The following is a 24,530-nucleotide window of genomic DNA, read 5'->3' on the forward strand; positions in this document are numbered from 1 at the left end:
TCCCTGTGATGCCTCAATTCTCTTGTCACATATTAGTAATTGAACTTCCATAGAGCCTTTGATTATACAATGTGCTATAACCTTATCTGACCTTTACTTATTCTGCATGAGGTTACAAAAACAAACACAGTGAAATTGCATGAGTACTCAGATAATCCAGAGTATGCTGTATTATTATTATTATTGTTATTATTTTGAGACAGAGTCTCACTCTGCCACCCAGACTGGAGTGCAGTGGTGTGATCTTGGCTGACTGCAGCCTCCACCTCTTGGTTCAAGAAATTCTCCTTCCTCAGCCTCCAGAGTAGCTAGGACTACAGGTGCGCCGCAACACACCTCGCTAATGTTTGTATTTTAGTAGAGATAGGGATTCACCATGCTGGTCAGGATGGTCTTGATCTCCTGACCTCTTGATCTGCCCGCCTTGACCTCCCAAAGTGCTGGGATTACAGACGTGAGCCACTGCACCTGGCCTATTGTTTTTTAATTGTATCAAAATGAAAACACAACGTTAAAAAATTCTCAGGGAGAACTCATGGGCCCTGAGAATCTCTCTACAGACTCTACTTGGAGAAACACTACAATAAACAATTTATTACATCAAGACAAAAGGAATCTGGCCTTCATTAACAGTAGAAATTCATGTTCTTTAAAAAATATTATTCGTTAGCCCTTTAATGAAGTGTATATAGCAGACAACAGTGACAGTTTTAAAGTGACAACTTTGTTTCACATTTTGCATGTTTATTATTGTATAAACAAATATGTGAGGCAGTTATTACTATCATACTATCATATTATGTTCACTGAAGGAATATAACCTTATCTAGATGACTTACATAAACTTGTGTTGTATTAAATAGTCTTTTTTAATAGAGTGTAGTAGATTCTTTATCTTTTCAAACACTCATTTGGAAAAATGTGTACATTAGCCACAAAATTATGCTAGATTTTTCAGAATCCTTGTATAAAGGTATGTGAGTGCATAACTGTGAAAATTTACTTCTCTAAGAGTTGAATTTTCTTTTTCATTTTAGTCCAGGTGGGTTACATATTTTTTATATGTAATAAAGTTTGCTTCAGCACTTGGGATATTTTCTTTACAAATACTCTAGGAAATGTACAGAAAGTAATCAACTTTGAATTGTGTTATGTTTTAAAAAATCATTTGAAAAATTTTAAATAGGAGTTTGTACTCTATTTCTTTATGTATCTATGAATGGTACTTTTCTGAGTGGTGTCTGGGTTCCAGTCAGGCTACCCAACTGCTTAACATATAATATAGTTGAAATACAACGCATTAGCAGTAAAAAAAAAAAAAAAAATCAATATTCTTGCAGTACTCATAAGGGAGGGAAATAAATGAATATTAATTAAAAATTATTGGAAATGTTAGTGTTAGAGAAAAGCAGATTCAATTAAACATCTCCTGAGGTGGGATAAGTTGAATCCTGGAGTGAACGGTGGAGGGAAAGGGGCAATTATGGATATAATTTCCACAAGATTAAGGGAAGACTTTGTGAAGGCGAGCTGGAAACAGATACATGAGAGGATCCTACAGTTTTGCTTTTTTGGTAGATAGAAGGTGGAGAAAGGATAGAGAATATATGTAAATTAGGGCTTATAACTTTTAGAGTGTCTATTTTAAACCTCTTGTATTCTTACACAGTGTGATGAAACTACATTTTTAGATAGCATGCATTTTTAGACACAATACCTATTTAAATACCACAGGTATGTTTTTGAACTTTTATTTCAGGTTTAGGGGGTACCTGTGCAGGTTAATTACATGGATAAATTGTGTGTTGTTGAGGTTTGTTGTATAGATGATCCCACCACCCAGGTAGTGAGCATAGTACCTGATAGGTTTTCAGCCCTCACCCACCTCCCACCCCCCTCTCTAGTAGGCCCCAGTGCCCAGTGTCGTTCTGTTCTCTATTTCTATATGTACACAATGTTTAGACCCCATCTATAAGTGAGATCATGCCATATTTGATTTTCTGTCTCTGTGTTAATTGGCTTTGGATGACATCCGGCTGCATCGTTGTTGCTGCAAAGGACATGATCTTGTTCTTTTTTTGTGGCTGCATAGTATTCCGTAGTGTATATGTACCACATTTTCTTTATCCAGTCCACCATTGGTGGGTATCTAGGTTGACTCAATGTCTGCTATTGTGAATAGTGCTGCAGTGATGGAACATATAAGTCCATGTATGTTTTTGGCAGAATGATTTATTTTCCACCAAATATTTATTTTCCTTTGAGTATATACCCAGTAACAGGGTTGCTGGGTCAAATGGTAGTTCTGTTTTAAGTTGTTTGAGAAATCTCCAAAGTGCTTTCCACAGTGGCTGAACTAATTCACATTCCCACCAACTGTGTGTATGTGTTCCCTTTTCTCCACAGATTTACCAGCACCTGTTGTTTTTGATTTTTTAATAATAGCCATTCTGACTGGTGTGACATGGTATCTCACTGTGGTTTTGATTTGCATCTCTCTAAAGATTAGTTATGTTGAGCACTTCTTAATATATTTGTTGGCTTCATGAAATACTGTTTTAAATTGTTTTGATGGTATGTAGTCACTAGGTAAGGGTCCCTTCTGTGTTCGCCTTTCTGTTATCTGGGTTAGGTTTTCTAGTTTAACCACACCACTCGTCTCTTACGAGTATCCTCACTTCTCCTGCATATTGTTGATCCATTTCATTTCTGTGGCAAAACTTCAGACCTCGTTCAATCCAATTCCTTATTATCTTCATTACTGTATCTGATACGTCGAATCCTGTTAAAGAAAAATCACGTAACTACAAATATAGATTTAATATAAATTTACGGTCTCCGGTGTCCACTGGGACTTCAATGCTGCTTTTTTTTTTTTTTTTTTTTTTTTTGTTTCTTTAGCGTTTCTCGAATAAGTTTCTCTTTTACCCTCCAAAGGCTATTTTAAACTTTTGGCTTTCCTGCCTCTGTGCCTCAAGCTTAACAGGGTACGTTGATTCAAGCCCAGCAATGATTATATAAATTTATTGTCACCAGACCTATAGACTTGCCTGTATCCACACCCATTGTTTTCTCTTTCCCTCCTTTTAAAATAGAAGCTAATCTTTCTTTGGTCTCTTGGAGCCATTCTATCAATTCTTTTTAGGACTCTTGTTCTGTTAATCTATCTTATACCGATCTCACTGCTGGCTCTTTCTCTTAAAAACATGCATAAATGGGCCGGGCGCGGTGGGTCATGCCTGTAATCCCAGCACTTTGGGAGGCCGAGGTGGGCAGATCACGAGGTCAGGAGATCGAAACCATCCTGGCTAACATGGTGAAACCCCGTCTCTACTAAAAACACAAAAAATTAGCTGGGCGTGGGGGTGGGCACCTGTAGTCCCAGCCACTCGGGAGGCTGAGGCAGGAGAATGGCGTGAACCCAGGAGGCGAGGTTGCAGTGAGCTGAGATCACGCCACTGCACTCCAACCTGGGTGACAGAGCGAGACTCCATCTCAATAACAAAACAAAACAAAACAAAAAACCAAAAACAAACAAACAAACAAAACAAAACAGAAACCATGTGTCTACTACTAGCTAGTTTCTTACCTATTTTCATTCACTGATTAACTTTGGAAAAATGCCTTTTTAACTTCCTTACCACACACATAACCAATAACCAAAGTCCTCTAAAATATGCTACTGCCTCATTTAGCTAAGGTAATTAATGCTTTCTTCTTATTAATTCCAATAGCTGTTCAATATTTTACTTCCTCTCTTTATCATATCTAACAGTTTTGTCCATTCTCTGCCAGTCTTCACTTACTTCTATATACCATTCTGCCCATTTCCTTTCTTTCCTGTGTTCATTTTGTCTAATTATCCTCCTTAAATGCTTCTTTTGACTGTCCCTTCACTATCTGCTTCTAGGTTGCCTTCTCTTTCCATTTTACACATCCCGCCTGGGTGATTACATCTGTGCCAATGGCCTTTTTTGCCACGTATGTGATGGCTACTCCCAGTGGCAATGCTGGCTATTCTCAGTTCTGTGTCATCAGCCCACATCTCTCTCCTGATGTTGAGATCATATGCAGGATTGCCGAGTAGGTGTCTATACATGGTTGTTTCACTAGCATCTCAAATTTAAACATGTCCAATGTGAATGGCATCACTTTCCAGTCAGTTGCTAAAACCCAAACTGTGGCCCCATTCTTAATATTTCTCAAATAAATTTATTTATTTTTACCCCTATTACATAATAATCGAGTTTATACAATAATCATTGAATTATTGATTGTAGTTTATGCAATAATGATTACATTTTAAGAATTTGGAAAGCACTTACTTTTAAAGAGGATGAACAATTTTCAATTATTACACATTGTTTTTTGGGTTAGTCTAAACTTGATGGGCATAACAAGGCTTTGCATCATATCTGATGTTGTTTCTTCATACCTTTCCAGTTAATCTCATGACCTCTTCATCTTGAATGTTTTCTCTCTCTAAACTAAATTGCCTTCACTTTTTCAGCCAAATGGCACATGCTGTGATGATTAGAGATATTGTCAGAAACTCTCCAGTGAGTAAAAGCAGGAGGAAGTTACACTAACCCAATTATTAATGTCTAGAGTGTAGAGATGTTAAAATGGTAAAAAGTGGAGGCAATCCTTAATTATTCTTTGTCTATGTATTTTCTTTCCTTTTTATTGCATGCACCCTATATCTGTTGTGTGTTAATGACAAGCATCAATTACATTTTCCGTTCTTTAAGACCTTGGGCTTCTCCTGTCTCTGTCCACAATGGCCTGATTGTTACATAGAAATACTGTTTTATAATTAACAAAATATTCTTTACAAGATATGATGAATTCTGATGATTTTCTTTTAAATTTTAACGTAAGTATTAAAGAAATGGAAGACAATATTCCTTATCAAAACTGTGAGCCCATATACATAGGGAAATACAGGATTTAACTAATTTTCTGTGAAATTATAGTCTGAAAATCACAGTAGTCTTGAAAGCAAAAAGATTATTGAAATATTGGTTATTTTGAGCTTGAACTAAAGGGATTAAATAATTATCTATTTCACTTTGCTTGTGAATACATAGTCTGAAAATGACTAAATATTGATTGAAACCCATGTGTAAATAAACTGGTAATGAGAAAAATGATAATTGAGTAATGGTATTTACTCTTTCATTTGGAGAAAATTATTCGAGAAGAAATGTGCTAGTAAATGTTTTCTAGACCACTGACAGATAACTATTTTGAATGTAATATAGCATTTTGTAATTTTTCTTGGAAAATTTAATAGAACGCCATTCTTAAATATAAAATAAATATTCCTCTGTGTTTTAGATAAATAATAATACATTTTACTTGTAAACGAAAATGTGATTTTTTCATCTTTGAAAGAAAGATCTTTCTTTTTAAAATAACATCTCTAACTTTCCTGGTTTTAAGAGACATATCTCAAAATAAATTGACTTAGCATAGTATCATCTTAAATGAAAATTAGTTCAATGCTGTATCTAATAAATTGTAACTGTCTAAAATGTTACATTTCTAGAACGTTCTTATGTTATATGAAAATATTTATATTCCTGAAAATTCTCTTTCCACAGGTATTTACCTGGATACGTAGTTAATGCATGGACAAAAGAATAAGTTATTCATTATAGTTACAATTTCAATCTTTTCAATGGCTGCCTGTATGTGTACAAGTAAAACAAACAAAAATGTGTATGATTAATGTAATATTTTTAAAAGTAAGGTGCAGGTATTTTATATAACTCTTTCTATGAAAATTATACATATTCTCGAGAACAATTCATTTATCCATACTTTTAATAATCTGTTTTCTCAGATATTATAGTTGGTTTTTAAATTAGTTTTATTTTTTGGTACTGTTTAGATCAGGGTTTGCAATGTAACATTGTGGCATTTTGAAAATATGCATTCCCTTGTCTGCTTTTTCATACAGTTTTCTTTGATGTGGTTTTGAAGTTGCCCGTGATCACTGCATTTTTACTACAACTTGGAAACTAGAACTATTTTTTTTTGTACAAGCGTGATTTTCCTTAAGTGAGCACACTTGCTATTTGTGAAGCAACTGCTAATTTGTTCTGTAGAACATAGCTTTTGGTCAGTTTTGACTAATTTTTATATTTGAGATATGAGCATTTGATAATAAAATTATACTACCCCAAAGACTGTTTTTGAAAGATTTTCCAGAATGATAACAAATTTTTTTATTAATTTAGTTTTCATTATTCATATCAATATGTTTTCATTTTATAACTGAAATTTAAAGCTTTTACTTCTATCTGATGCATTATATATTATATTTATGTTATATATAAACCAAATATATGTGTACACCATTTTACAATATATAAATTTCAGTTGTTACATTTTCTTTACAATTATTATTACTATACGTGATTTTTTTTTCCAGACTCCAAATTTATTTGGCTTAAGGACCAACCATTTCCTTCTCATTTTTGTATCTGTAGACTTGACCTCAGTTTAGGACATACAGCAGATACTACATAAATTGAACCAATGACAGGATGTTTATGTGTTAAAATGGCTTTAAATTAGTACCAAAATGATTCATATAAATTCTAGTGGGAAGAGTCACACATTGTTATATCTAAATAAATACGTTTATTTCATTTCCTCTAGGTTTCCTTCACAGCCCAGTTATTCACACGTTGGCAGTGTAGTATCCTCATGCTAGCTGGCCTTGCCCCCTGGGATCTGTATTGCCCTTGATGTCAGACTGAAAATCAATTTTACTGATCTATCCTTGTATAAAACCATCAAGTTATTGACAAATTAAAAAACAAATTTAAGAAGGTGCAAAGATGAATGTGAATTGGGTGAATGGCACATGGTTAACCTTTCGTCAGTTGAAAAACTATTTATTATAAACAACCTATATTAAAATATTTTCCCTTTTGCTAATAATAGAAATCATAACTCTACACTCAGACATTTATGGTAGGATAAGAATATGTCATTCGCTAAAAATAATACCGGTTTTTTTCTTTGATAATTTTCCACCTAAAGTTGATAAAAACTAAGTGAACCCTGAAATAGCAGTATCAAATGCCTTCTGTTTTGGAGTTCCAATAATACTTTGAGTGATTATAAACTCGTATGTTTTCTCATACATATTCTCATGCATATATATTTAGATTTATAAATTATAATGGAAAAGTTTACCAGAGTGACATTTAGCCCTGAAAACTACTGGAAAAGAAAATTGTACTATTGATTCTGTAAACCTTTTGTCTGTAGACCAAGTCTGGTGTGGTTATCAGGTTATCAAAACACTGAGGAGCAGCTGAAATAAGCAAGGCCAAATAGACTCCATCTAGTGGTTACATGGGCCTGGTGCAGCCTAATTTGACTAAAAATTGTTTTCAGGGCAGTGGTTGACAACTCAGATGCCTACAGAAGTGGGTGGATGGGAGAATCATCAGTTGTCGGTATATATCACACTTTCTGTATGGTTAGGGAACTATGGTGTAAGCATATAACATAAAATAAACAAGAAGTAAAAAAAAAATATTTTGAACTCAGAATGAAAAAAAAACGCAAGCTGTATGATAAATGCCCCCTGGGAATAGCCAGTTCTATGGCAAACCACTAGGCTGATCATCTAGTTCAATTGATTGCTGTTATTCAAGAACACAGGCCTGGTGTTGCTAGACTTTACAATTTTTCTAGAGAAACTGGAGATCTAGATTTGTATGTGACACCTACTAAATTTAATGTGCTGGTTCATTCTCTTAAAATGTGATATGGCCCCAACTTAAATACATCTTGGTCACATTTGGCTGTGATCTACCATTTTGAGATCTTTGTTTCACACAAGGTCTTGAATTTTTTTTATTATTATACTTTAAGTTCTAGGGTACATGTGCACAACGTGCAGGTTTGTTACATATGTATACATGTGCCATGTTGGTGTGCTGTACCCATTAACTCATCATTTACATTAGGTATTTCTCTTAATGCTATCCCTCCCCACTCCCCCAACCCCACGAGAGGCCCCAGTGTGTGATGTTCCCCGCCCTTTGTCCAAGTGTCCTCATTGTTCAGTTCCCACCTATGAGTGAGAACATGCAGTGTTTGGTTTTCTGTCCTTGTGATATTTTGCTCAGAATAATGATTTCCAGTTTCATCCATGTCCCTACAAAGGACATGAACTCATCCTTTTTTATGGCTGCATAGAATTCCATGGTGTATATGTGCCACATTTTCTTAATCCAATCTATCATTGATGGACATTTGGGTTGGTTCTAAGTCTTTGCTATTGTGAATAGTGCCACAATAAACACACCTGTGCATGTGTTTTTATAGTAGCATGATTTATAATCCTTTGGGTATATACCCAGTAATGACATGACTGGGTCAAATGGTATTTCTAGTTCTAGATCCTTGAGGAATTGCCACACTGTCTTCCACAATGGTTGAACTAGTTTACACTCCCACCAGAAGTGGAAAACTGTTCCTATTTCTCCACTCCTCCCCAGCACCTGTTGTTTCCTGACTTTTTAATGATCGCTATTCTAACTGGTATGAGATGGTATCTCATTGTGGTTTTGATTTGCATTTCTCTGATAGCTAGTGATGATGAGCATCTTTTCATGTGTCTGTTGGCTGCATAAATGTCTTCTTTTGAGAAGTGTCTGTTCATATCCTTTGTCCACTTTTTGATGGGGTTGTTTGATTTTTTCTTGTAAATTTGTTTAAGTTCTTTGTAAATTCTGGATATTAGTCCTTTGTCAGATGGGTAGATTGCAAAAATTTTCTCTCATTCTGTAGGTTGCCTGTTCACTCTGATGGTAGTTTCTTTTGCTGTGCAGCAGCTTTTTAGTTTAATTAGACCCCATTTGTCTATTTTGGCTTTTGTTGTCATTGCTTTTGGTGTTTTAGTCATGAAGTCCTTGCCCATGCCTATGTCCTGAATGGTATTGCCTAGGTTTTCTTCTAGGGTTTTTATAGTTTTAGGTCTAACATTTAAGTCTTTAATCCATCTTGAATTAATTTTTGTATAAGGTGTAAAGAAGGGATGCAGTTTCAGCTTTCTACATATAGCTAACCAGTTTTTCCAGCTCCATTTATTAAATAGGGAATCCTTTTCCCATTTCTTGTTTTTGTCAAGTTTGTCAAAGATCAGATGGTTGTAGATGTGTGGTGTTGTTTCTGAGGCCTCTGTTCTGTTCGATTGGTCTATATCTCTGTTTTGGTACCAGTACCATGCTGTTTTGGTTACTGTAGCCTTGTAGTATAGTTTGAAGTCAGGTAGCATGATGCCTCCTGCTTTGTTCTTTTGGCTTAGGATTGCCTTAGCAATGCAGGCTCTTTTTTGGTTCCATCTAAACTTTGAAGTAGTTTTTCCCAATTCTGTGAAGAAAGTCATTGGTAGCTTGATGGGGATGGCATTGAATCTATAAATTACCTTGGGGAGTATGGCCATTTTCACAATATTAATTCTTTCTATCCATGAGGATGGAATGTTCTTCCATTTGTTTGTGTCTTCTTTTATTTTGTTGAGCAGTGGTTTGTAGTTCTCCTTGAAGAGGTCCTTCACATTCCTTGGCAGTTGGATTCCTAGGTATTTTATTATCTTTGAAGCTATTGTGAATGGGAATTCCCTCATGATTTGGCTCTCTGTTTGTCTGTTATTGGTGTATAGGAATGCCTGTGAATTTGCACATTAATTTTGTATCCTGAGACTTTGCTGAAGTTGTTTATCAGCTTAAGGAGATTTGGGACTGAGACAATGGGGTTTTCTAAATATCAAATCATGTCATCTGCAAACAGGGACAATTTGACTTCTTCTTTTCCTAATTGAATACCCTTTATTTCTTTCTCCTGCCTGATTGCCCTGGCCAGAACTTTCAACTCTATGTTGAATAGGAGTGGTAAGAGAGGGCATCCCTGTCTTGTGCCAGTTTTCAAAGAGAATGCTTCCAGTTTTTACCCATTCAGTATGATATTGGCTGTGGGTTTGTCATAAATAGCTCTTATTATTTTGAGATACATCCCATCAATACCTAGTTTATTGAGAGTTTTTAGTATGAAGGGCTGTCAAATTGTGTCAAAGTCCTTTTCTGCATCTATTGAGATAGTCGTGTGGTTTTTGTCTTTGTTTCTGTTTATCTGATGGATTATGTTTATTGATTTGCATATGTTGAACCAACCTTGCATCTCAGGGATGAAGCCAACCTGATCGTGGTGGATATGCTTTTTAATGTGTGGCTGGATTCGGTTTGCCAGTATTTTATTGAGGATTTTTGCACCTATGTTCATCAGGGATATTGATCTGAAATTCTCTTTTTTTGTTGTGTCTCTGGCAGGCTTTGGTATCAGGTTGATGCTGGCCTCGCAAAATGAGTTAGGGAAGATTCCCTCTTTTTCTATTTATTATAATAGTTTCAGAAGGAATGATACCAGCTTGTTTTTGTACCTCTGGTAGAATTCGGCTGTGAATCCGTCGGGTCTTGGACTTTTTTTGTTTGGTAGGCTATTAATTATTGCCTCAATTTCAGAGCATGTTATTGGTCTATTCAGGGATTCAACTTCTTCATGGTTTAGTCTTGGGAGGGTGTATGTGTCCAGAAATTTATCCATTTCTTCTAGATTTTCTAGTTGATTTGCGTAGAGGTGTTTATGGTATTCTCTGATGGTAGTTTGCATTTCTGTGGGTTTGGTGGTGATATCCCCTTTATCGTTTTTTATTGCATCTATTTGATTCTTCTTTTCTTCTTTATTAGTCTTTCTAGCGGTCTATTTTGTTGATCTTTTCAAAAAACCAGCTCCTAGATTAATTGATTTTTTGAAGGTTTTTTTTGTGTCTCTGTCTCCTTCAGTTCTGCTCTGATCTTAGTTATTTTTTAATCTCATTTATTTCAGAGGACAGAAAATTTGTGGGCATCTTCCATTAACACTGTAAAGTGAGACTGGATTATAAAGTTACTGAATTATTTGTTGTACGGACCTTGCTTGAATGTCGTTTTTATTCAACAACTGGCACAATTCAAGATGCTGAAGTCACAGCTTTGGATAAGACTAGCTCTTCTCCTTGGTCTCTCTCAGTGTGGTACCTTAAATGATGTACCGAGTAATGTGATCACAAATCATGGTCACTTTCTGCAGGGGTTGCACACTGAGATGTTTGGATATAACTTTCCAGTTTTTGCCTTGTTTTTTGAATTCCATATAGAATTCAAGTTCATGATTTTTATTACTTTACTGTATCTTTCTCATAACCTTCTGCTAGCATCTTTGAAGTTCCTGAAACATAGCACTCAATTATAGAGTTTGCAATATAAAGTAGAATAAACACTAAAATAGTTTTTTGTTTGTTTGTTTTGCTTCTACTTTATTTCACCAGAGACTTTAACCTTGACCACACCTTTCCTCATCTATACAGAGTAAGTGAATAAAGAGAAAAGAGAAAAATGGCCAGGATTCAGAATTCTTTAAACTTGTTCTGAAAGTAGGAGAGACAAAAATGAAAGGAACCATAAATAGCCGTGTGGCCTAATTTCTTCTCCCAAGCCTCCTCTCTTCATTGTGTTGGGCAGTCACATTCAAAGTCAAGTCATGGTCCTTCTAATTGCCCACCACGCCCATACAGGCCCTTTAGTCCCCTGATCTGATTGACAACTGTCTTGTCACTTGTTTCTTCTCCAGGCCCCTGGTTTCCTTGCTGTTCCTTGATTGCATCACATATGATCTCCTTTACCTCTTACATGTTTGTACTTCACTGATTTTCTCTTTGCCTAAAATAGTACACTTATAGATATCCACTTTTTTCCAACCTTCTACATGTCTTACTAAACTTGTTGCTTTCTTAGTGAGGTCCCAGTGAGAATTGCATCCACTCCTTCCCCTGCACTCCAAATCCTCTTTACTCTGCTCTACTTCCCTCCCCCATATGAATGAAGATTTTTTACCATAATTGATAATTTCCTTATTTCTTGTGTTTATTGCTTATTGTAAGTATTTTCTCTGCTAAAGTATAAGTATTTGGAGGGTAGAGATTATTGTCTTATCTTGTTTACTTATCTGAAGTATCTGAAAACAGTATCTGACATACAATAGATACTTAATATATATATTTTAAGTAAAAGAATGTTGAGCTACTTATTCATTAAGGTCTGGGGGTGCTTCCCACAGCCCGCTATAATTGCCAATGGGAAGGATTCTTGAAAGAAATTTTATCGTGTGTGGGCTTATGATCTGTTTTGTCTTTATTGCTAGAAAGTACAAAAACACATTACAGGGAAGAGACATTTATATGTTGAGGTCTCAAAAACACAAAAGCAAAAAGAACTGTGTACATTTCATCCAAATACAGAGGGAAGTCACTTTGTATAAATGATTAGTGTAAAAAAACTATAAAGGCATAGAAAGAGCAACGAATATGAGGTCGGAAGACCTGTGATCGTGTCCTGTTACAGCATTTGCTAGTTCTCTGACCTTGGTTAGCTGTTTACCTTAGCTAATAGCTGTTTACCAGAGCTAATAAGCTCTGAGCCTTATTACCTTATCTTTAGATGTAAATAATAATATAGTAGAATTTGTCCGATTTGCTTTATTAGTGTTTAATGATATGTTTTCTTTATTAATGTATACTTGTTTCCTTTAACAGTTACTCAACATCTATCTAAATTTGTAATTATTTTGTTTTTCTCTTCACCTGACAGATTCACCTTTTGCAATACACAGGCTCTACAGGGGCAATTCTGTGTCTTTCATTTATCAGTGTTGTGTTCCCAACTCTTACATACCATATCTGGTATATAATAGTTGCTCAGTAAAAATGTTGTAACATGAATAGTTAAGCAGTCTTAAGTCGTAAAGTTTATGTGATATAATAATAGTAGGTTGGTTTATAATTAATGATTATAATACAATTGTTATTACTATCACTATCTAAAGCATTATCATCATCATCAAATACGTGTTACTCAGGCTCCTTTAATCTACTGCCAAGTGGCTGATCATCTTCTAGTATTACTACCTTAAGTTAGAAGTTTAGTGAAACAATACAAAAAACACTTTACTGATCTCATGGTCTTGGCATAGGTCTCCAAGCTGGCTGGTGTCTTCGTCAAGCATGGCATCAAGAAAGGTGACACTGTCGTTATCTACATGCCCATGATCCCACAGGCAATGTATGCCATGCTGGCATGTGCAAGGATAGGTGCCATCCACAGTCTCATATTTGGAGGATTTGCTTCCAAAGAACTAAGCAGTCGCATTGATCATGTAAAGGTAAGTGCTTTATTTTGGGAAATCATATTCATCTGTGGAGGAATCATCTGAGAATGATCTATACCTGTTAGATCCTCCCTTCAAATAGGATAGTTGATATATACTTTTTCTAGAAATCATTATATTAAATACCAAAAAGACACCTACATGCATACATTTATTGCAGCTTAATTTACAATTTCAAAGATATGTAATCAACCTAAGTGACCACCAACTGAAGAGTGGATAAAGAAAATGTGAGATACACACACACACACACACACACACACACACACCATGGAATACTTCTCAGCCATAAGAAAGAATAAAGTAATATCTTTTGTAGCAAATTGGGTGGAACTGGAGAACATTACCCTAAGTGAAACAACTCAGGAACAGAAAACCAGATACTTCATGTTCTCACTGTTAAGTGGAAGCTAAGCTATCTGTATGCAAAGACATATAGAGTGGTATAATGGACATTGGAAATCCAGAAAGGGGAAGAGTAGAAGGGGGATGAAGGATGAAAAACTACCTATTGGATACAATGTACACTATTTGGGTGACAGGTACCCTAAAAGCCCAGACTTCAAGCTATTTAAATAAATACATAAATAAAATGTTTTTTATTTCACGTACATCTGTTAATCACACATTTGTTTTAAAGTCAGTTCTATGTGAAAGACATCTTGCTGGGTGCCTTGGGGAATATAAACTATAAGAGAAGGTGTATGCTTTCCAACTTAGCTTGTCGTATATTTGGGTGTATAAGACATAGAAGAAAAGGACTAATAACTAATTTGTTCATTCAACATATATTTGATTAAGCTCCCACTATGTTCCTGATACTGTCTTTGCAACTGGATAATAAGTAATACTTATCAAATGGATGGGACATATAACTAGTTTTACAATCCATATACATCCAGGAAGTATATATGTTTGAATGGGGTACAAAAATAACAATTTAGTGAGTCTGTTGTGAAATATCATTGAGCTATTTAATCTAAAACAGCACAGTGTCTGGTATAGAGTACTCATTTAAAAAATGTTAACTATTATTAATCTATGAATTTAGTGTAGGAGTTAGAAAAATTTTAACTGTAATTGACCAGATAGTAAATATTTTAGGCAGTATGGATGACACGATCTCTATTGTACCTACTCAGCTTTGCTGTTGTAGCACAAAAGCAGCCTTAGACAACACGTACACGATAGGTGTGTATTTGTCAATAATATTTTACAGAAACAGGCTTTGTGCTGGGTTTGGCTCACAACCGTAGTTTGCAGACCCCTGATTTAGAGGAAGGAACACTTTCTTTCAGTCGGGGTGGCCAAAGAAGGCTTCCTGAAGGAGGTGAGATTCGAGTTAGATCTTGGCTAAGATTCAGCTAGTTGAAGAGAATGACATATTAGGATCCAAAAAGGCAGAAAAAGAATGTGAGTCAAGCAGTAGAGACAGGAAACGGTAAAATTCATTTGGAAGGACAGTAAGTAGACCAATATGACTAAAAGGTGAGAGACGGTGAGCTTGCAAAGGCGGGTTTTGTCTGAACTGGATTCTGTTAACGAGTAAAAGTTTTTGAACAGGCGAGTGTCACGTTTGAAGCAATGTTAAGAAGAGGCAGGTCTTGCAGTATGTGAGTAGGAGTGAAGCTGGAAGCTGTAATAAAAACCTTTGAAAGGTGATCTGTTTGTAAAACGGTGGGCAATATGAAGGGGAAAAAGGACTCTGGGAAGATTCAGGAAGGAAGCTGCCTATCAGAGTAAGAGATGGTTGACCTTTAGAATTTTAGAAGCCCAAGATGAGACATTCTTAATGGGAAGAGAGGTAATATATACTGAAGCCCCCCTGAGTGCTAGGTATAGAGTGAGGCTTTGCATATCTCACTTTATTTTGTAATAGGTTAGTTATTAAAATAAGAAAGCTGATTTGTGGACAAACCATCTGAGTCCTTTATATCGTTTTTTTTTTCTTCTTTTTAAACATGTTGAGTTAATGCCTGTGAAGAAAATCTAGGGAAAAAATATCAGTCACTGACCTGCAAATGAAACTTTAAAAAATTTTGATAAGATATAGGGAAATTACAATATGTAAAAAAAATAAGAATTTACAAAAATTATGGTACACCATTTAAGGAATTTTCATCCATCACACACACACACACGTGCACACACACACACACACACACACACACACACACACACACACCCTAAGACTCCTTTGTTAAGGGGTTTCTGCAATAAATGCTTTTATAGATAAGGCAATTGGGCAGGTCAAATGTAAGGAGAGAAGATGGAGATAGAGATGTATATCTGAGACAGTTAGGTAAAATTAGTGTGTAGTTGAAATTAGGAATGGTTTTGATGTCATGATCTTCAGATAACTAGGCTAAAGAAAAAGTTTTATTTTTATAGAAGAAGATGGAACTGATGTATTCTAACAAGTCAGTCTAGACTGAATATCTCCAATAAGACTGTTAATAGAAATATGAAAGGAATTATTTTTTTCAGAGGAGAAGTCTAATTTTGACTTTATTAAATTATTCAAACTTTGATATATTCTATATATGCTCCTAATCTGATATGTAGCTTGCTTTTGTTTATTCAGAATTCTAATTTTAAGGAATGCTATCTAGAGCTTTTTTTGTGCATATTACAGATATTAAAATGTGAATTATTTTCAAATGTCTGACCTTTAAAAATATAATAAAAGGAAACAAGACTTTTTGCTTTTTTTTTTTTTTTTCTGTTTTGTTTTAAGGCAACTTGATATGGTGGAAAGAGGTTCTGCAACCAGACCGAACTGGCCTTCCTTCTGCCTTCGCCACTTGTAACCTGGGGCAAACTATGTAATTGCACTGAGCCTCAGTTCCATGAATATTAAATTATATTCAAAAAGCAGACAATACTATATATGCATGTATTTAGCACAGTATAAACCTTTCCTAGATGAAATGTATTATAACTAGAAATCAGAATTCAGGAATACATGCAATACCTTGGGTCAATTTTCTGCCTTCTGAATAATTTATTATCTGTCTCTTTTGCTTTGGATTTCTTGGTGAAGAAACAATATACTTAAAAATATGAGGACTTATTTTTCTGCAAATTAATGAGTTCCACAAATGTTTGCTGAAAGCTCATGACATGCCAAGCACTGTGCTAGGTATAGGAAACACAAAAATAAATGGCATTCAAACTTGGTCTTATAGAGCTTACTGTGCAGTAGTAGAGATGTATGAACACTGACTACAGCTGAACATTTGAGGCATGTCCAGAATATACTGAAGAAGAGAGATTGACATAAGCTGTGGTTCCCAACAGGGATACCTTTTGCCTACACCTGTGTTTGTCTTGAAGAATGACTTAGCAAATTGCCAGGTAAAGAGTACAAAGTGTATCTTAAGGACAGGGGCAGGTCTAGGCTTTGTGGGGCTTGAAACTTTAATCATTTGGGAGCCTTTTTAAGAAAATAATATAATGTAATATTTGGTGAATATGAATATATATTTAGAATTAGAAAAAATATTACAAGTTATTGGAGATTTGCGTCTTTTTCTGCTGCAGTCTCTTTAGGCATTTAGAAGAGAAATATATAGAAAACCTATGAAATGCTACTACAACCTCAGCAGCAGCCAGCTCTTACTGGGGCCTTTGCAAGTAAAGGGCCTCAAGATTTGCATTGCACTAGTTCATGGCAAATCCACCTGGCTTAATGAATTATTTGAAAGGGATTTATACATTTCATACATATGAGTCAAAAACATCATTGAGTATGCAGTTTTAAACAGGTAAATGAGATTTATGTAGAAGTGGTTAAGTCTATAACAATTACAAATGGTTTATTCATTTTCATACCATTCAGTAGAAAACAGAATCATTCAGATATTTCTTTAGAAATGTTAAATTGCCAGTCTGCAACTAAAATATTGTGATGACCCTAATTAACATTGTTAAAGCTTTCTCTCCATTATTATTTTTTAATTGTAGCCCAAGGTGGTTGTTACAGCATCATTTGGCATTGAACCTGGAAGGAGGGTAGAGTACGTACCACTTGTAGAAGAAGCGCTAAAAATAGGACAACACAAACCAGAGAAAATTCTCATTTATAATCGTCCAAATATGGTAATCTGAATATTGAATTTGGTTCTTGCTAATGTTAATATGCTAAGAATGATTTTAGTTTTTACCACTTAAAAGATACACTTGATTTATACGCTATTAAGTATACTGCTGAATGTCATTGTTATTTCTAAAAAAATATGAATAAGACCTACTGACTTCATGAAAATCTAGCCTAAAACCAAAAGACTGAAACACAGAAACATGTGTGAGATTAATGAATTGGATTCTATGTATATACTGCTATTGTTGTGTTTTTAATTAGCTCAGATCATATTAACAATAATAATAACAACAAACACGAATTGACTGCTTACCGTATGATTTATAAGACATTCTACTAATGAATATATTTTTTAATTTTCCTGGTAACTCTATTAACTAGATGATAATATTATTACTATTTTAATAGAGGAGGACTCCAGTGAACACGGAGATAAAGCAACTTGCCCGGTTTGAAAGCTCCAGAGTCGAGATTTGAATGTATGCACTCTGACTGTATGCTTAATCCCTCAGCTCTCCTGACTCTTGGAGTGGTGTGACTAATTTGAATGCAAACATCTTCTTAAAATTTAGAAAAGTATTTAGGCTAGAAATAAAACTATGTTCAGGAAAACAAAACATGAATATTCTAAGTAGATACATTATTCTGCGATCCATGAAGGAAGGGAGAACAGTGTAATATACCAATGAATACAATTTACGGTACTTTTTCTGTAACTTTGAACTGATGATCACCTTATTTCTTCACCCAAGCAAATCTTTAGCTATTTATGTTGACATCAACTTGGGTTTCTAGCAGATTAAGTTTTTTTTTTTTTTTGCAGAAGTGAAATTGCAAGACTTAAAGAATCATGTGCAATTTGTAGAACTCTTGACAAGTTTTATTTGAAAATACTTAAATGACAAGATATGAGGACAGAGTATTAAAAATACATCATTTTGATTACCACCAAGCAATTCCCATTACCACATTAAATTCCTGTGTAAAGTTTTAGTAGTCTGTGGTTCATGAACTGCTGCACTTAATGGTTTTAATGTTCTTATGATCTTGAAGAAGAATTTTAAGTTTCTTTCAGAAGACCTCAAGCACTTTTTTTTTTAAAAAAGCTTCTTTGCTGTTTAAATCAGGTAATGCAAAATCAGCAATATAGAAGGCCTTGGGTAAGAACAGTTTAGAGGAATGGCAGGAACACACACACAGTGTATGCATATATGAGTATATGTGTGCTGTTCACATTAATATGTAGTTTGCACAGAACTTATGAGGTACTAAGTTCTAGGCCCAATGCTAAGTACTTCCAAATATTTTTTTCTTATTTAATTCTAACAAACCAATGAAATAGATGTTACTAGCCTTATTTTAGAGATAAAGAAACTCAGTAATGGAGAGAGGTCATAGCCCAAAGTCACGGCTAATAAGTGGCAGAACCAGGATTTAAACTCCAGTTTAATGACTTGTAACCAAAAAGACATATGATATTTCTTTCACTATAAACACATTGCATATGGAGGATATCAATGTTCCTTATTCAGTTTTTTCCAACGCAAGTCTCTTCTCTTTTCTTCTTAATAGAGATTAACTGCCTGCTCCCCTCCAATAACTAGCTTACTTTCTCAGCTTCTCTCTTTTTCTGCAGGCCCTTTCCTCTATTGTGATATAGATGAGGGCTGTAGAAATCTCTTGTTCTTTCTAGTAGACCTGCTGTTTAGGCAGTAACTAAGCCCAGTGGAATGGCTTTGCTTTGAATTTAGAGAGACACAAAGGCTCAGCGGTGTGTCTTATTAACCGGGATTGCATTTTTGTAAGAGGAGGTAAAAACTTGGCTGCCACACCTAAGCTTCAGGCAAGCAGTGATGGAATCAAAGGATATTACAACCCTACGCTCTCCCAATACTGCCTTTTAAGAATTACAAGAATTAGGAAAGACATATCTATAGAAGTAAATGCATATATGTGAAAATGTTTTGTTTTCTCTCTTTATTTGTCAGATTTCCTTTACATGTACCTCTGTTTCTTAGCCTGAAGAATAACCATTTATTGAAGTCCTAATTTCATTAGAGGCCCATAAAAATTATCAACCCTGTAATTATTGTTGTGATCACTTAATTGATGTTTTTATTTTGCAGTGTGATGATTTTTATAGATCTCTGTGTTGTCAAAAGTTTGATAATTTGCAATTAGTTGCTTTTATCCATTGTATAAAAAGAAATGGAAACATATAATTTGGTCATAATCAACTATTTTGTTTATCTAAATGGCAGAGCCAGTACCTATCAGGGTGGGGCTGGAGAAAGCAGTTTGGCCTGAAACTTCAACTTGATGAAGGGTCTTCAATTCAGCTATAAATGTGTTAGCTATAAATGTGTTTATTCATACAGGCATCATATTTGTGATGTTATCTTGGAATATTAATTGGTAAATGTACCTATTTAAATATATGAACAGTTTTTACAACCATGATTAATGTATTAAGCAACCTAGAAAATGGAAGTGTCTTTTCTAAATTTTTCAATCTTTGGGCTTATCTCAGGAATCACTTTAATGAAATGGTTACACACATCTCTAGATAGTAGATCGCATTAACTTTCATTGAGTGTTATATAACTTTGCGTGTGCTTATGCTAACATGTTCGCCAATTATAAACTTCCTGATGTGTGATCTTGAGCTCAGCTAACATCTAAGAAAAAACCAGACTTTTAATGGGCATTAACTTTACTTAAATAGTTGTAATTCCCCATCAGAGTAACTTTTCCATCAGCCACTTCTCTGCTTTTCACCCATCTGGCCATTTCATTGTCACTGTTTTTAAAGAAGTCTGTTTAATTTCTTTAAAGATGTATCTGTTTAACTCATGACTCTATTATCACAAAGTTTACAACACGGAGCCTGGTTCTTGAAACAAAAAAAGGAAAAAAATATTTCTCCCACAATAATGAATGATCTAGAAGGAGTAAAATTTGGATCGTATTTTGGATATATCACAGACTCTGACTAAATTTCAATACTGGATTTTAGTCTTCAAAAAGCAATAGTAGAATTCTTCCCTACTCCTGAAGAAGAATTAATGTTTTCTTATTTGGAAAGGTAGCTGTGGTATTACTCCTAAAGGCCATTGTATGAAGAGAAATTTATTAGCTTAGTTGACACATCATTGTAAGGATGATAAATGCAAAGTAAAAGAAATAGGCTATGGAAAATAAAAATTAGTTTATAAAGTTATTAGTGTACATACATCTATAAAAACATGAAATCTTGTTAATTAAGCTATGAGTGTTGATAGAAATATTACCACGTTATACTGAATTTCTAAAGGATATCTCTAGATTTAAATGAAACATGTTTTTTTGTCAGTTTAGTTGAAGTGAATATAAAACCTTTGGACTTTTTATAAACATTTATGTTGAATCATGAACTTGAGCTTTTTAGTCATAAATCTGATGTTTAGTGCCATTATAGGCTTAGATTTTCAGTCAGATGCTCGGACTTACATAGATTTAGCTACTTTTTGTTCTCTTGATTTAATCTCCTTATTACAGTACATACTCTTATATTTTTCCTGTGTAGGAGGCGGTTCCTTTGGCTCCAGGTCGTGACCTTGACTGGGATGAAGAGATGGCAAAAGCCCAATCACATGACTGTGTTCCTGTTCTTTCAGAACACCCACTGTACGTTCTTTACACATCTGGCACAACGGGGTTACCTAAGGTACTCACTCTCTTAGGGATAACTATCTATAGCAGCAGATTTACTTTGCACCAAGAATGTTTGATCACTGACTGGAAATGTTTGCAGATTTTACTTTGAAGTTTAGAGAGTTACTTCATTTGCTTTTATTTTTTTTCCTGTGCCCAGTCTGGAGTGCAGTGGCGTGATCTCACCTGACACAGTTACTTTATATCTTAAAGAGATTTTGTGCCTAGTGCTAAATATAAAAACATTTATTATTTAACATCAAATATTTTGCTCTCATTTCTTCCAGAATTGTCTCAAATGCTAGAAATACACAGTTGCTTTAGTAGATGTTTGATTGAATATCAGTTGGTTTAATAACATTATATAAAAATATATTTCAAATAAGATATTTTTATTCTTTTAAATTGAGGTATAAGTTTTATGCAGTATAGAATTGATTTTTTGATCTAGGGAAATTCAATTCTTTATTATGAATGTGATTTTGAGAATTGACCTAGGCAGTTTGAACAGAGGCAGTTTATCCAAAGTATTGAACTATTTGATTTACAGCATGGAAGACATTCAAAGATTTTTAAATCTGTTCACCATGAAACGTGTTTTTACAAAGCAAAGTTGAAAGCATCAATATTCATTTAATGTATCAAATATCAACAAATACCACTTTTGCCTGGTATCTCCGAATAACACTGTTTCTTCATAGACCCTTATAAAGGATAACAGTATAATTTTCCTTACTCATCTTTATTAGGTGGTTTAATATTCACTGAATTGTAGAATTTTAGTAGGAGAAGGGACTTTCATAATCATTCTTATCCTTGAGGAGAGTGACTTCTTCATTACTGTTAGATTACTGTAGCATCAGTGTTCTGAAAACGTCGTCTCTTAATCATCTTAAAATAGTGGTTCTATTTGATTAGTTAGCTTTTTAAAAGGAAATTTAAGATGTTCCATGTAAGCCTTGCTTGTGAAAAGGAACACTTTTCATAGGAGAATATATTCTCTCTGAGGACACAGGTCATGTTTTAGTATATTTTGGTCTACCATTGTTCTTTGTATGTAGTTGGTGCTCAATAAATTTTTGTTGAAATCATACATAGATGCACACACATGAAGATATTTGTTTCATTGTAGAATTGAAGCCTTATGATTTTGTTACAACTCGAGTGACTTGGAAAATATTTCTGCATATTGGAGATTGGAAGATTTATTTATTGAAGCATGCCAAATAATCTGCTGGACATAATTCTTAACCTCCACTTTTTCCCATTCTGCCTTGCACACTAGCCACCTGGAGTCCAACTGAACATTTGGCTATAAAATAAAAGAGAACTCAGAAAAGTTATGATCTAATATAAAAGTATCAACATGAGAGAAAACTCCTGACCCTGAAAACACAGTATAACTTAATTTTTAAAAATTTAGTTTCTTAAAAGCCTGAAGAAATCTTATAAAAACATTTGTGCTACCTCAAGACTTTAAGTCACTGAAATTCACTGTGACCTGGAGTAGGATCTCATGGGATGGGCAGAAGAAAAGGTTTTCAGAAATTAAAAGCTGACTTGCCAGTGTAGTAGAAATAAAATAAAAGCAATACACAGAGTATTAGATTGAAAAGTGGTTCCAAATAAGGAAGGACCCTAGCTACTACAGGTTTTTCCTTTCTTTTCTTTCTTTCTTTCTTTCTTTTTTTTTTTTTTTGAGAGTGAGTCTCGCTCTGTTGTCCAGGCTGGCTCACTGCAAGCTCCACCTCCCAGGTTCATGCCATTCTCCTTCCTCAGCCTCTCGAGCAGCTGGGACTACCTGCACCTGCCACCATGCCCGGCTAATTTTTTGTATTTTTAGTAGAGACGGGGTTTCACTATGTTAGCCAGGATGGTCGTGATCTCCTGACCTTGTGATACATCCACCTCGGCCTCCCAAAGTGCTGGGATTACAGGCGTGAGCCACTGAGCCTGGCGCAGGTTTTCTCTGAGAGGTTCTTTTCTGGATTCCTTTCAGTGCCTAAATGGAAGATCCTTTGATATTTCCATCGTTCTCATTTTCCTCCTGATGTACCATCCTGAAGACAATCTATTTCAATAAATTTGAGAGGGCTTGAATTGTGTGGAGATTTCTGCACCCACATTGAATTTGACTCAATTTAATGTGTTTGTATGGAGTGCTCATCCTGTGCTAGAACAGATACAACTATGAGTAAAGTACAGTCCTTCTAGTCTAGTGGGATTGAACCAGGTATGAATACAGGTGATGCAAGATAGAAGGTGGTCATTTAGTTGGGAAGATAGTTGACTACACACAATGGAGACAAAGAGATTAGTTTTCAGGCTGTTTAATTAGTTTGGGAGTTTACATAGGACAGCATACCTAATAGGGAGGAATCAGATTTGGTTCAATGTTAGAAGTCTAAGACTTTGAATGTGAGAACATATGAGGGTGCTTTTGAATATTCATTGAAATAGAATCAGAAGGATGGTTTGAGGCTAGGGAAACTAAAAGTCTTTAACATGCTGAGCATGATGTGTCTACAGGACATTTAACACGAAGATGCCCAGTCAAGAGTTGGCAATGAGAGTCTCAGCCCAAGAGTTATACATATGCGGTTGGAGATAGACCCTTGTAGGTTATTGGAGTACAGGACTGGTGATTAAATTGTGTGAGTGAGTGGGCTTTGCAAAGTTAACACATACAGAATGGCAAAAGAAGGTAGTTATCTCTTTAAGTCTCTCTTCCCTCCAGTGGACTTTAGAATTGAAATTGCTTTAAAGTTTACATTACCAACAGACCTTTATGGCACTTATTTTAACCTATCTTATACATGTTAGTTTTTATGGCACTTATTTTAACCTATCTTATACATATTAGTTTTTATTAATTTACTTTTTTAACAATGAATGTCCTCTGAGGTCTTAGAATACACATTTTCCTTTTTGGATCCACTGTAGCACTAACACTAAAATTTGACCCATGTAGAGCCTCAGAATATTTGTTGAATGATCTCTTACTTCTCTAGTAAGTCAGCTTCTTGGACACCTCCTTATTCATACCATTCTCATTTCATTTTTCATAGGTATAATCAGGATTAATAGTACCTAAAATCTTAATGTTGGGATCCACAGAATGTAAGTATAGGAAAAATAAACACACATGCATTAATGAAGCATTTAGATATAAATATGATGTCATCATATGGTTTGTTTCCTCAATTCCTGATCTTCATGAGGAAAAATAATGTTGTGAGCTCATAAAAAAACTCTTCTGCCTAAAAATGCTTGTTTCTCAAATATAAAACACACATAAGGCAGTCTGTTCTTTGGTTAGAATTTGTAGATATATTTAGGGCATATTTGCATATCGGCATTTGCCAACTCTGGAGTTGTCAAGTTGCTGTATGACAGGTTAATCTGTTAGCTGCTGTAAATATTCCAGCAACCACATCTGAGCTTC

The 24,530-nt window shown here is 34.9% G+C and overlaps 1 protein-coding gene across 1 annotated transcript in view; it reads left to right on the forward strand.

Moving 5' to 3' along the window:
• ACSS3 (acyl-CoA synthetase short chain family member 3) overlaps positions 1–24,530 on the forward strand; it is a 178,546-nt gene that overhangs the window by 41,444 nt on the left and 112,572 nt on the right. The window contains exons 3-5 of the mRNA XM_003906834.5: positions 13,096–13,284; positions 17,257–17,391; positions 20,958–21,098. Coding sequence (XP_003906883.1) covers positions 13,096–13,284; positions 17,257–17,391; positions 20,958–21,098 — 465 coding nt within the window. The remainder of the gene's footprint in view (positions 1–13,095; positions 13,285–17,256; positions 17,392–20,957; positions 21,099–24,530) is intronic.

Source organism: Papio anubis, chromosome 9 (genome assembly GCF_008728515.1).
Source record: "Papio anubis isolate 15944 chromosome 9, Panubis1.0, whole genome shotgun sequence".
Lineage (NCBI taxonomy): Eukaryota > Metazoa > Chordata > Mammalia > Primates > Cercopithecidae > Papio > Papio anubis.